General features: G+C 44.0%; 1 protein-coding gene across 2 annotated transcripts in view; it reads left to right on the forward strand.

Moving 5' to 3' along the window:
• The window catches only part of ELAPOR2 (endosome-lysosome associated apoptosis and autophagy regulator family member 2), a 102,248-nt gene that overhangs the window by 43,295 nt on the left and 44,269 nt on the right, over positions 1-14,684 (forward strand). For both annotated transcript variants that reach the window (XR_014577407.1, XM_083819362.1), the window contains exon 2: positions 6,747-6,867. Coding sequence is in view for 1 of the 2 variants with exons in the window: in XM_083819362.1 (XP_083675488.1) it covers positions 6,747-6,867 (121 nt within the window). In the remaining variant the exon portion in view is untranslated. The remainder of the gene's footprint in view (positions 1-6,746; positions 6,868-14,684) is intronic.

Here is a 14,684-nt window from a genome sequence, read left to right on the forward strand (position 1 = left end):
CTGCATGGGGTAGTAAATGAAGTTTCCTGGAGCGGCCAACCACACTCTCTGAGTGTGTTTAAGTGTTTAATGGTACTGCCAGCCTTCTGGGCTGTAAAAAGTAATATATATATATCAGTATATATATATAGTATCAGTGTATATATATATATATCAGTAAATAAACCCTTCTCCCCTTTATCTTGCTCCTAGCTCTTGTGCTCAACGTCCTTGATGATGATAACCGTTTCATTAGCTGCCTGATGAATGGCCCAGGTGCATTAGCATCGTTTTATCTATGTGGTATTTGTGAGCTTTACTCTGGGAAGTTAATTAACATCCATCACTGGAGGTTCTCTGAGAGGTTAGGAAACCTTATGTCAGGAATGGCTTGTGTATGGGGACAAGAAGATGGACTAAATGGCTTTGGAAGTTCCCTTCCAGCCCTGCTATCTCTTGCTTTGAAGCTCGGCAAAAGTAATATCACATTACTTCTGTGGTAAGCATTTCTAGGAGGCTCTGTTAAGGGGTGGGACTGAGGGGTTGGTCAGAGGCTGCACCTCTACATTCAGGACTGAAATGGCAGCCCAGCATGTCACAGCTGGGCACAGAGGCACAGAGGAAAGGACTTGTCTCACCTAACCTCAGATGCTTGTGTGGAAATATCTGTGTCTAAGCTAGGCCAGCTAGCTCCTCCAGCTCTGGAGGGAGAAACAAACACAGTGTGTGCCCTGCTAGATGCCGGACATCTGAGATGCACTGGAAGCACCTCCTCTCTCTGGTGGCATCATCCCATGGCGCAGTTGGCCAAGGGCAAGACAAGTCCTTTGACCTGGTTCGTGTGAGAGCTCAGTACCTTTCTCATGGACACAATATTCATCCAAACACTTTTATATCAGCTGTTTGTTTCTAAACATTGACAAGGGTTGTCTTTGTCCTCCTTCTGCTGATGGAGCTGCTCACGGCTCCCTGAACCATACCGTTCTTCAAAGGTCTGCCTGCTGCAGCTCACTCTGATCACTGGCCATTTGTTTTAATGATTTTGCATAAGAATCCTGGAAATTATGTTTAAACAAGTTACATACAAACTCACCTAAAATGTCATTTATTCCGATTCCTCACAAATATTGATGATATATTTTTGCTGAATTTTGGCTTTAATTCAGTAAACCTCTTCAGTTAATCGTTACTTTGCAGATGGCTTTGGCAGCGTTTCAACCTGTGCTTCTGGTGGTTGAAACCTGGTGTTTGAATTAGGCTCAAGATGCAAATAAGCTGATTTTCAGAAAGTCTGAATATCTGCAGCTGCCTTGTGGGGTTCTAAGTAATGCAATTAGGGTTGGGTTTCTCACTGCCAAGAAAGCCACAAATAAATTGGGAGTCCAGAAAGAGAAGTGTGATGAGAATATACAGAAATGACTTGAGGAATTTGGGGATTTAGGAATAAAGTTGGAAATAATTAAAAGCCCAGCTCAAGTTTTCAGCTTAAAAGCACTAATATAAGTAATGTCAGAGGAGATTAAGGAGGAATGTTTATACATTCAGGAGAAGCTTAGAGCTGGGCATTAACTCCAAATGAGAGGTGAGGCAGAGCCCTGCTGATGGAGGGTGTGCTGCTCACTGATGGCCTCGGGATGATAGGAGCATGGGAGGGGGGCAGGAATACTCTTTGATGCCAGAGGAAATAATTAGAAATAAGGAGTGCAGTAAAAGAGGAGGATGGGCTAGATGCCCTAAACTAATAAGAAATGGGAATTTGTATCTCCTCTTTCAAAGCCTGAATTAGGACAGGTGAGTGATGGGCAGCCCTTGAAACACTAGAGTAGTCTCAAACTGTTGAGTGCTCAGTCCCTGAATGTGTTAACGTTATGGAGGCCAAATGTGGGGAAGCACAGTCGTGGTATCTGCTCCAACCCAGCAGGCAGAGAGAGACATGCTTCTGTATCCCTTGGGATATCATGTCCTGGAGTACAAGGAAAGTGAAAGTGTTGTCTCCTCTTCACTGTGATTAGTCTGGGGGGATCGCAAGCGCACTCGATGGGGTCGGGCTCCCATCTTATCTCCTGCTGAATTCATTCTTTCCTTAAAGAGGCTTTTATTTGTGTGATGTTGCTGTTTTCTTGCCCTTTTTTTTTTTTTTTTTTAAAGACGTGGCTAATCCCTATTGTACATATAAATATAGGTAGCACATGGGTCTGTAAAGATTACAGGTGCTCCTTTTGGCAAACAATATCTTTTAATAGCATTGTGTGCAGTTAATCGGGTTAAGCAAAAGTATCAGTGGAACAAGCAGTGCAAGTTCAGGGAAGGAATAAGTGACAGATCTGACAACTATTGTTTAGTAATATTTGGCAGGTATGGTAGAAGCTGCTTTTTTTTTTTTTTTGGTTTGTTGACATCTGTGGTTGGAGAACAACACGAGCAGAGCAAATATTAAATTGCAAAGACACACTTGCTATTATAATTCATAACAGAGAAGGTAAATGTTTATTGCTCCTGGTCTTCATCCATTGTTCCTACCCGGATCAAATGTTCAGTGCATCAGGAACTGGTTGTAAGGGTTTGTGCCCTCTCTGCCCTTCAGTTCTGATTAAGTGGGAAAGGCAATAGGGCAGCTCCCGTCTAGCTGAAAGGAGGGAATTAGAAAATTGGTGCAGAAGAACAGGAATATATTGAGGTGGCTGTTTCTCCTTGTCATGGAGAAAGCTCAGTTCTACAGGGGTTTCTTCAGGAGAAAGCTCTTCAGTTAAAGTAGAGGAAAACGATACTTACAGAGTTTCAGAGAGACCCTGAAATAGGCCTTTACTTTTTGAAAAGAGATGGTAGCAATGCCTGTCTGTCAGCTGTTGTAAAGGACCATGAGGTGACTAGCTCACACATAGAGGCCTGCTCTGGAGATATGGAGCACCATGTGCACCAGGTCAGTGGTGGTTTGACCCAGCTGGGCAGCTGAGATCCACAACAACCGCTCTCTTACTCCCCCTCCTCACAGGGAAAGGGGGAGGATATACGATGGAAAGGGCTCAAGGGTTGAGATAAGGACAGGGAGATCACTCAGCAACTACCATCACAGGCAAAACAAACTCAGTGTAGGGAGATTAAAGTAATTTATTGCCTATTATTAACAGGCTAGAGCAGTGAGAAACTAAAAGCAAATGAAAACCACCTTCCCCCAACCACCCTCTTCCACCTGCTCCCTCCAAGTGGCGCAGGGGAATGGGGAATGGGGGCTGCGGTCAGTCCCTGATGCTTTGTCTCTGCCACTCCTTCACAGTCCCTCTCTGGCCTTTCTCCATGTGGGGTCCCTCCCCCGGGATGCCGTCCTTCCTGAACTGAGCCTGCAGGGGCTGCCCACAGGCAGCAGCTCTTCAAGAACTGCTCCCACACGGCTCTGTACCACGGGGTCCATCCCCCAGGAGCAAACTGCTCCAGCACGGGTCCCCCACGGGCGGCAGCTCCCCCCAGCCCCCCTGCTCCTGCGTGGGCTCCTCTCCACGGGCTGCAGCTCCGGCCCGGGGCCTGCTCCTGCGGGGGCTCTCCATGGGCCGCAGCCTCCTCCAGGCCACATCCACCTGCTCCACCGGGGGCTCCTCCACAGGCTGCAGCGCGGAGATCTGCTCCGCTGTGGTACACCAGCAGCTACCAAAACCCTGCCATGTAAACCCAATACACCAGTGGGTCTGGTGGCCAGAGCAGGGCCATGGAGCTGTGCCTGCAGGGCAGGAGGTGTGGGTGCCCTGGCTGCAGGGCTTTTGCATGGGAAGCACGTGAGGGTGGCAGGCTCAACCATCGATTTGGTATTGATGCTTTATGAACAGAGCACGCTGGACCAATTCTGCTATTTTTTCTCCCTCTGGCAGAGCTGTGACCAGTTCACCATCCCTTTCATGTCATGTGCATGCACGACGGCATTTTTTTGGGAGGCAGTGTCCTTCAAAGGGAGCATATGTACATCAGCGTCTTTTCTAACAGCTTTTCATACAAGTGCACGTGTGATTTCACTAATTTTCCAAGAACAATGAGGCAAAATACAGCACAGAGTAAAACAAATGTTCTTGTCTATTTTTGGAGGCCCTTTTCAGGTTACTATTAACCTTTCATTTGAAATTTAATGCTGAGGACTACACATTGATTCTGAGCAGCTTCTTGGAAGAGCGTCAATTTTCCATTTAGAAAATTATCTTTTTTTTTTTTTTTTAAACCCCATATGGGACGTTGTTTGTCAGTTCTGAGAGACATTTTCCTATGAAAATGTACACTTTGGGACTGAAATTCAAACCAGTTTAGCCAAATCCCAGGAACTTTAAGCAACAAAATAGGAAATGTAATAGGAAATAACAGCTGAACTGGGGGAGGGACATGTTTAGATTATTAAGGCCAAGCCCAGAAAAGTAATAAAGCAGTCAGACTTGTTAAAATTAAACAGGCCCATGGCCAAATTTAAAGATACTATATATCTGGATGATAGTGGGAAAAAAAAAACCAAACACGTTGAAAGCAAAAACAGAGTAATAGCTGGCAGCAGATAACATCTGGCAGCAGATTTGCTGTGAAATTCATTCCTGAGAAGTGGTGGGTAAAGAAATTTCTCAATCAGGGAGGAGAAGAAATCCCAGCAGAGTGAAACTGTGCTTTTCAGTGAGATGCAAAGGAGCTGTAGCGCCCCATGACGCTGAGAGGCCTCCTCTACCAACCTGCTATATTTGGAAGCTCCGATTGCTGAGGCAGATTAGAAACCCTGAGCCCGGTAAGCCACTGTTAGTGGGAGATTTCCAGTGCTCACCTACGTCACATTGGCTTTGAGGACGTGTCTGCTGCAGCCAAGGCATGCTTTCAGCTCGTAGGGATGTATCTGAGCTACTTTGGGTGCTGAGGGTGGTGTCACCATGGCTGCTAAAGCAACTCAAAATGCTCTATCTTTTAGTTGAACCTGAACTTCATGTAGATGTGTTCACCTGGCAAAAGAATGGCAAAATCCATGGAGTGGTTTTCAGACATAAAGTTGAGTTGAAAGTCAGCTAGAAAACAAGTTTTTTTAAAACAATCCATCTCTTCCACAAAGGAACTAAGCAAGTAGTAGGCAAAGGCAATGGGAAGAGCTTGTTTAAGAGCAAGGCTGTGCTGCATAACTTACCTTGTGAGCCTTGAGACTCACACACAGGGGTGGTCACAGGGAAGGACATGTTTTGGGTACGTCTCCCCTGGAAACCTCACATGGCTGGTTAAAGCTGGAGAGATGTCCGTGGAAGTAGGGGAGAGATTGAGACCTGACTCTTCTGTCTGAATTTGGAAAGAGAGCAGAACAACATTTTTACGTATAATTTTGCTGCTGTCCTGAGCTTCAACTCTAAGGTGATATATCTACATTCAGATACCATTAGAGGGGATGTTTTTGCACTGTGCCATGCATCCTTGCTAGCTGCATCACTTCTGAGAGCCCCTTCCTGGCTGCAAAGGGATAGCATGCTGGGGAGACATCCGCAAAGTGCATTTTCAGAGGGTGGCTCTGAGAGCAACCTGGATTGTTGATACCAAACTGCTCTCTGTAATTTAGTTGACCTGATATGAAATAGAAAAAAGAAAGAGGTCTGAACATGTGTCAGGTTCAGAATGCAAATATCCTTTGCATTGCTTTACTCCAGGCTTGCATATTTAATTTAATAGATATTTTTTTCTTATGTGATATGAACTAGGAGATGGATCTATTACAGATATGTTGCATATATATTCTGGTTGCTTTATAGGCAGATTTCAGTACCAAAATGATTAAGGACTATTTTTTTCTGTTCCTTGAAGATTGTATAATGAGATGAAAAAGGGAAAATGCAAATTTTAATTGAGTATATTCAGGGTGTTCAGAGTGCAGTATATCATATTTCACGTACGGCTGCAGGTTTTATCCTATCTTCTTATGCTTTGCTTTATTTCTGAGCCAACTATTTTTTGTTTCCAGTGTGCTGTTAGTTAGGTTTCTAACCCATAAGTTGAGCCACAAAGACTTTTATTGAACCATAAAGATATTAATTCCAGAGCAATCAGAATATTACTTGCAGTTGGATGCTAAATATCAAAGGCTTTATTGATGTTTAGGTAGGACTTTATTAACACCCAAATATCTCTGGAGAACTCTGGTAACAATAGGAGAAATATTAATCTCGGTATGGTTTGGTTTTCTGTAAGTAAATGAGAATTGAAAGTCTTCTTGTGAGTCAGCTGAATATTTGCAGGGATGCACTAATCTATACCAGAGTCAGCATGGAAGTACCCTTATCCATTTAATTCCCTTTCTTCTGCTCCGTGCTCCACCACGTGGCATGCCACTGCTGCAAGGGGTCATAAGAGGAACAGGAAAAGATTGCCCCCAGGTAATCCTTGTGTGCACAGAGGACATGCTTCTAGGGCAGCGTAGGTTAGGATAGGTGTCTGTAGGTCGGATACACTGATGGCTAGAGGTTTGGGATCAATCCTGCTCTAAGAGACTAGGAAACAAAATTCTGTTGGAATTTGTGTCTCCTCTCTCAAGTGCTTTTGCAAATCCCACCCCCTCTGCCTTACATTTGTGCAGCGCAGCTCTGGGCACGCTTTGTGCTTGCTCTGTGATGATCCACGGTGATCATCAAAGCAGCGGCAGTGCTGCACAGTATGTTCCACGGCAGCTACTTCCTTTCTGGTTTAATTATATCCGAGTTTGCTAATCCCGGTCTTGATTAATGTGCTTAATATGCAAATGTTATGATGAAACTGAAACTCTTTGTAATTGCTTGCAGACAGATTATCACTTCGAGTACACAGAGTGCGACAGCAGTGGCTCCAGATGGAGGGTGGCGGTCCCGAATCCGTCAGTGGAGTGCTCTGGACTACCCGACCCCGTGAAAGGGAAGGAATGCAGTATGTCACTTTTCATTTTACAGACCATTTCTGTGTGTTTGTGCTATTTACCCTGTGTGGCACTGACGACAACAAAGTCCCATGGAAGGGCTTTGAGATGCAGGTGATATGGTTCTTCCTAGTTCTTTCACCGATGTCCCAAGTGTCCCTGAGTTGTCTTTCCTTTCTGAGTCTCTCGTGTATCCCCTTCCAGCCCCTCTCCTTGTCTCTTGGAGCTATGGAGCAGGGACTGTCTTTGCAGCAGAGTTGTAAAACTCGTCAATACCTGCTGCAGGTACCCCTGTGTGGTAATTCACAGACAAGCCACATCTATCGCAATACCTCTTGAACAGTTGTGCTTGCTTGTCTTGAGCTGCCGTAATCACAGTCACTGAATTGTAGGGGTTGGAAGGGACCTTGAAAGATCATCGGGTCCAACCCCCCTGCCAAAGCAGGTTCCCCAGAGCAGGCTGCCCAGGTAGGCGTCCAGACGGGCCTTGAATATCTCCAGAGAAGGAGACTCCACAACCTCCCTGGGCAGCCTGTCCCAGGGCTCCGTCACCCTCACTGCGAAGAAGTTCTTTCGCATGTTGGGGCGGAACTTCCTGGGCTCCATTTTGTGGCCATTGCCCCTTGTCCTGTCCCCACAGACCACTGAAAAGAGGTTGGCCAAATCCCCCTGTCTACCACACTTAAGATCCCCTCTCATGTTCTGTAATGTTCTGCAGCTCTCCAGTTCAGTTCTAGTACTGGCCAAAATGGTGATGAGCAGTGGCCAAATTACTTCTGCATGGTGTCCATGCTTTCATCACCTGCATTATTTAACTGATGATAAGCTAATGCCATAACTAATAGTAAATGTCTTATCGTCCTGTGTTATTTTCATGATGAAGCTTTTGCATTTTATTTATATATTTTAACAACTCAGAGTATTCTCATAGAACTTGATCCTTTTTGTTTTTTTTTCTTTTTGGCATCTGGGGTCATAAGCAAACTGCTGCTCTACAAGCACATTTGAACTGTTTCCTCGCTGTTTTGCAGCATTCCCAGGCTGAATACTTCTTCCCATCACGCTTGCTTGCTCTAGCAATTCTCTTCACCACAGATCCTAGCAGTGCTTTATTTTCTCAGTAATTTCTAGCAGGGGCTATGAATCATTGTATCTGACAAACGGAAGGAATGATGGCCGTGTCCTTTCAGTACTACAGTAGAAGAGATGACTTTTTATTGACTTCTGACTCTCCTCCTGTAAAGGTTTATTGTTCATTTCATTACAGCACATGCTCCAGCATACGGCACATAAATGTTTCCTATAGCAGCGTTGACCATGGGAAGATTTCTGACTACCTGCAAGCCTCAGCTGAAAAGCTGCCTGTGTCATTCCTGGTGCTTGCGTTTTGTTTCTGGGGTTTTACATGTGTGATCTATGTAAACCTGCAGGATATTCGATTACAGAACTATGGGACTGGAAAGCACCTCAAGTGTTCCCCTAATTTATGGCCTAGCTCAAATGGCTATAATAGTTGTGACTTTATAATTTGTGGCTGATGTTTGCTGGGCTGTTTCCAGGGACCTCTGATGATAAAGAGCCCACAAGCTCTCCAGATACTTGCTTATATATTTTGTCCTATTAATTTTCCCTCCTGTTATTATTATTTTTTTTTCCTGCTGTTGAGTCTCCCTTGTACTTCAAGCCTCTTACTTTTTGCTGTCTGCACTTTAAAGGAGCAGATAGCATTATCCCTTCTGATGCACAACCACTTTTGGTGTACTCTCAAGTACCTGGGCATAACTCGTTTTTTCTGATGCACACTATTTCTTTGTAAACCTTGTGATAAATGGTTTAAGGTCCAGCAGCATTACATTCTCCTCAGCTTTCTGGTACAGATTTCAACAAATGGCGCACTTACCCCGTTTCTTCTCCTCTTATTTCCATGCCTTCCTGGTCTTAAATCACTTCCAAGGGAAATTCAACTGTTTTATAACAACAGCTTCTCCATTTCTGGCACCCTGTTAGACAAGAGGAAAGCTTTGCCCAGTAGGTTGGCTGTGATATTACATACAAAACACAGGATTCTGTTAAATTCACTGGAAAACTCATCTCAGTAGATGCCTCTCCTCCTTGTACTGTGCTTTTAAGTCCCATGGCAATTCAACTGCTTTGAGAAGCAATTGGATAGATGACTTTTTTTTTTTTTTTTTTTTATTGAATCCTTCAGATGTCAGCTGTCTGGGCTCTTGGGAGTGCAGCAGAGTTAATGTAGGTCTTTTTTTTTTTCTTTTTTTTTTCCCCTGTAGTATATTATCTGGCTTTAGGAAATGTCTGGCTATATTCTGATTGGAAAAGTCATTTTAGATTTCACATCTCTTAGTCTTTCACCTCTTGCTTTAAGAGCAGCCAATCCTTCAGGCTGAAAACATGATTCTGTCGGTAGCAGTCAGCCACTGTCAGAGTGCGCTGGGACTTACATTGGACTTACATTTCATCCCTTACACTGGATTTGGCTAACATGGTGGATTTTACAGCAAAATATCCAAATGTTTTCTCATAGGCCTAGTGTTTTCATCCCAAGGAGTACTGAGAGATACCGTCAGTTTGGCACATGCTTTGAGATGAGTCTTTCTGTTCATTCTACACTTTAGATTCTGCTCCATCTTGTAGATCCTACCCTATGCCAGAGCACCCTGACACTGGGATTCCTCCTGATGTGTGGTAGAGTCCCGAACTCCCTTAAGGGTTTCTCTTTCAGTCCTTCAGCCTACAGAGCTGTGGACCACAGTACAATCACCACAAATGGGGTGACTTCCAGCTTTGGAGACCTGTTATCTTTAGAAGGCATGACTGGGTTCCAGTAGTCCTAAGATATAGCTGAGCCAACTGTGTCTCTGCTCTTAAAAGAGCCTTGCAGCTGTATAGCAGCATGAGTTCTGAGAGCTTTTTTTGTCTCCTGGAGGTTGGCAAAGCCCTCAGTGGTCCCTGCTGGCAGCTAGGACACAGTGGATACAGAAGAATCTGGGTGAGAATGTGTTTTTTTGGAACACATCTGCCACTGCTGCTGACTTCATGATGTTTAGTTTGCGGTTGTTTTCATCTATTTGGAAATGTCTGCCGCTTGAGAATATCTGCTATTGATCTTTACTCCTCCCTGAAAACAGAAGTGACTTGCAGGCTGTCATTAAATTTTGGATCCCGAGAATACTGCGTGAACCTCTCCAGCTTCCAAACGCTCAGCAGTCGTTCTGTTTAAATTGTGCCTGAACTAGGAATTGGAAAGATAATTTCACAATATGTTAAACGTCTCCAATCATCTCTGTAAATATGTCTAGACTGCGGTCTCCAGTGGAGTGCAAAGACACTTGAGATTGCTAAAAATGTATTAGCTCAGGTGCTTCACGTATCTGGGGCAATCTAACTGTGGCACGGAGCTTGGTTGGTGTCTCAAGATGTGCTCATTTTCAGGATGTTGTGTTTTCCTCCTTTTCATTCAAGTGAACCCATTTAAAATTAGGTTGGGTATCTCCATGCTCTGCTGCGTTTTGAAGCGTATGCTGACCTGCAAAGCACAGCGGACGGTGACCCACTGAGAGCGACTGCCAGCATTTCCTGGCATGGCTGTAGTCTCCAAAACATGTCAGGATCGAGACCTTTTTTGGGTTTTCAAAAATATCATCAACCGAGCTTACCTGCAGAGAAGACTGATCCCTCTGAGAATTAGTCACAGGGTTCAGAGTAGGAAGGACTGTCATATTTTGACTGCTTTATAATCTGGGTATAAGATGAAGGATATTTTTGCCTTTTCCTTGCCATGAGCACAGAGCAGCATAAAGACCCACCATCCCTTCCTGCCACGCTCCCCTCCTCATCTTTCCTACGCAGATTGGAGGCAGGAGGAAAGAAGGAACCTCACAGGGCAGGTATTTTTGATGCTGCAGGAAGTGCTGCTGCCCCGTGACCCAGACGTGGGGGTGATGGTGCAGAAGTAGCTCTGCAGGACAAAAGCTCAATTCCAATGCACTGGGACAACATGACCTTTCTACAATTCACTCCTGCCACTCTTTCTGATCTCCTTGCCTTGTGGGGCTGCAGCAAGCACTACTTTCAGTCCCCACGTTGGTGTCAGCCTGTGTTACCTTCAGGAATGGCCATGACTGCTTGGCCAATGCTCCTCAATGGCCTCGTTTTGCTCTTTCTTTCCTTCATGCTCATGTTTGCTCAGAGATGAGTCATGCTCCTGACACCGGCACATCACAGTTGCAAGAAATCCTGGAAAGAGACGCATGAAATGTGCAGCGAGGATCTTGGCTAGGAAAAAGGCAACGTTTATTACTCCTAAAGCTTCTCTTCATGGCTCTCCTCTGCTTCATGTTTAAGATGTCCTCTCCAGGTGCTTACTGAGGGCTTTTTGGAGGTCTGGTACACACACGGAGGATGGAGCTGGGGGAGGTGGCAGGCAGAGCCTCCATCAGTGGGATCCAGACTGCCTGAATCACTCCATTACTTCTTGACAATCAGCAGCGTGCTTAACTCATTTGGTCTCGTTCATTTTTAATTACCACAGGTCTCGCTCTAATCTCCTCATAAGCCTGATAGCAGGAAAGGAATTTAGCTGATAAGGATCACTGCCATCAGGGCAGTATACTTGGCTTTTTCAATGGAAAATATTTACGGGCAGTCGATGAGAGCAGTTTGCTCTTGAGGCTAAGCCTGAACCCCCCTATGGCTGGTGTCTTTGAAAGCCCTTTATTTCGGTGTGTGGGCTGTATGTGGTGTTTAATGGGAACCTTCTGGGGCCTGATGGTAGGAGCAGGATTTGGCATCGTGCTCCTGCTGACACTACGCTACAGTGTGTTTTGGCGGCCGCAGTCGGGCTCTTCCACCAGCCTGACCACATGCTGTGTGTTTTACACTCAGATTAAAGGTCTGAGCACAGAGCCTTCCTTCTTTCCTTGTCTCTCTCCCTTCCTCTCTTTATCTCCCTTCACTCCAGCACAACCCAAATATCTGGTTCAGAGCGTGCCCTTGCTGTGCACAGATGCACTGTTTCACTCTTCAGAGCTGTTTTCATCAACAAAAAGGGCTCAACGGGTTCACATTTTGACCTCAAATTCCTTTTAATATTAACTCTCTTATTGCATAGAATGATGAGAGTATTTTTGTTTGTTTGCATGTTGTTTTTTTTTTGTCAGCCTAAACAAATGAGCTTGCACCTTATCTCATAAATATCTGTTAATTTTAGTGGCGCTATTTGCATAATTAATAACAAAACTTTACTGAGTATAATTAACAAAACAATTTCAAAAGGAGATGAATTTACCATGTTCAAGGGAAAAAAGGACTGGTAAGGTCCCTGTCAGAGTCAGCATCCAAATGCCATCTATAATTAGAAAGTTTTCTTAACAAAAGAGGCACAAAAACTCTGATAATATGGAGCTATTAATGGTTCTGCTTAGCAAATTCCACCTCTACCTGGTACTACTAATGCAGGAGAAACTTCCTGGAAATCAGAAACGTGCTTCAGTTGTAAGGCAAGGTGTGTGAGCATGCACCAAATGGTAACTGTGGAAAGCTCCACTGACTCCGGAAAATACAGCATCCTTATTTACAAGGGACTATACTGGGTCCTGAGAGCAAAATTTGTCCTGATTTATTGTTACTGAGCTGTGTTTGTTGAGTTTATTCAAACTTGTATAATCTGCTCCTAGGAAACCACAGGAGGAGATATAGATCTTTTTGCTAATTACTGTGTATGTACCTTAGACACAATTAAGGCAAGTGACCTTTTTAAGACTTGCAGGTTTTATAACACTTTAAGGCAATTGAAGTGATCCACAGGAGTTTTGATTTTACCGTTCTGCTTCTGCAGTGGAAAACAAACAGAAGTTTAAACTTGAATAGAAACCTTTTGAGTTTGATATCCTCTCTGTCTCTGATAAAATAGGGTAACTCGAGCTAGAAAGGAGTGGGTCTGATCCTAATTCCCTTGAAGTCATTGGGCATATGCAAATTTTATAAGACAGTACATATGTATGTATGCACATACATACCTGTGTAGATGGGGAATATAAAATAATGTTAAACATCCGACAATACCTGTGTGCTTGTGCTACAGCCTTCTGATGGAAAGTGTCAGTTTATATCTGTTCATTGTCAACTAGTGCTTGTATTCAGGCAAATTCTTTTTAGTCTTCATGCTAAATAATTTTTTCTTCCAGAGTTTTTACCTAGAATTTAGAAATTTGGCTGAAGAAGCCTTGAGAATAGCAGTTTTAGTAGTTTCTTTCATGTTTACATTATTGCACATGTACATCATAAAATCAGAGAATGGTTTGGGTCTGAAGGGACCTCAAAGCCCCCCCGGTGCCACCCCCTGCCATGGGCAGGGACACCTCCCCCCAGCCCAGGCTGCCCAAAGCCCCATCCAGCCTGGCCTTGGGCACTGCCAGGGATGGGGCAGCCACAGCTCCTCTGGGCAGCCTGGGCCAGGGCCTCAGCACCTGTAGATGTGAATGTACATACAAATATCTGCCTGTGAGTACTGCTATTTATTAAACAGTGACATTTATTTAAGGCTTAGAGAAGTCCAGGATTATGGCTCTTGAAGCAAACGGGTAAATCCTAACACATAATCAGGGAGGTTTTTTTTTTCCCTTTTTATTTGACATTCACTGAGGGTTATTTTCTGGTCTTGTTAAAGGGCTTTGAAATAACTGGAATTTCTTTGTTTCAGTTGAAAAGAGCAAATATGGTGATATCAGCATAGCTCTGAGGACTTGGCATGTATCTATTTTTTTTCTCATGGCTTGAAAGGACTAAATCTTGTCTAGCAACCTTCAGGTACTAATATTTTTTTCAGACATTGCTGCTTTGGGTATTCACCTTGGAAGAAACAATGAGATCAAGCTATTATTGATGGCTGCTTGTGTTTAACCACGTCATTTAGATCGGGCATATGCACGTAGATACTTACACGAGGTGACAGATGCCATTGGGTATCGTGGGCTGTAGGAAAGTACTGTTTTGAGGCAATGTTCAAGAAGTCTATTCAGAAGTTCTCTCCTTTCATTCTTCCATCTTTGAGATTGCGTCCTCTAATGGTATATTCTGACCTTGTCCCTCCTTTTGACTACCACCTTCCCTTTTCCCCTCTCAGCTGAATAGTCATGTGAGTCCCATGAAGCTGCTGGTCAGCATGTGTTTTTCCTCACATAGGGGAAGTTGCTCTCAAACTTGAATACCAAAAAAAAGGATTCATAGTGGGGATAAAATTGAGGGAATCTGAGCATTTTTCAATTTGCTGTAGATTCGGCCCTTCTGTTATGTTCTACCTAGTAATTAAAAATGTCAGAGAGAAAAAAATAGTATGTAATTCTGGCTCTGCAGCCAGCTCTGGCATGAACAGCGAGATGTGCAAGAAATAGATTTCATTGTCGTGGTCATATAGAGGGGCACTTTTGTGCATATGGACTGCAGGACTGGGCAACTCAATTTTATCTGAGCTTTTTTCATATTTCTAGGAAAGTTTTTCTGTTTTTTTTTTCTTTTTCTTTTTTTTTTTTTTTTTCCTGAAAGGAACAAGAGATGCTTTCACACTAGAGTGCAACGGGGAGGGGACCACCATACAGCAGCAGACACTGCTCTGAGGACTGCTGTGAAACCGAGGAATTAATACAAGGCTGCCAAGAAGCAAAGATGTTGAGCTGGCAGTGGTGTGCCTGGCAGTTTGAGAGCCACAGCTGAAAGGCTGTGATTTAGCAAAGCACTCCTACAGATGTGTACTTCCATTCCTCTTGCAGCAACACTATTAATGAGCTAATGTTTCTAACTTGAGCCAGCTAGG

This window comes from Anser anser (assembly GCF_964211835.1).
Source record: "Anser anser genome assembly, chromosome: 1".
In the NCBI taxonomy this organism is placed as follows: Eukaryota; Metazoa; Chordata; class Aves; order Anseriformes; family Anatidae; genus Anser; species Anser anser.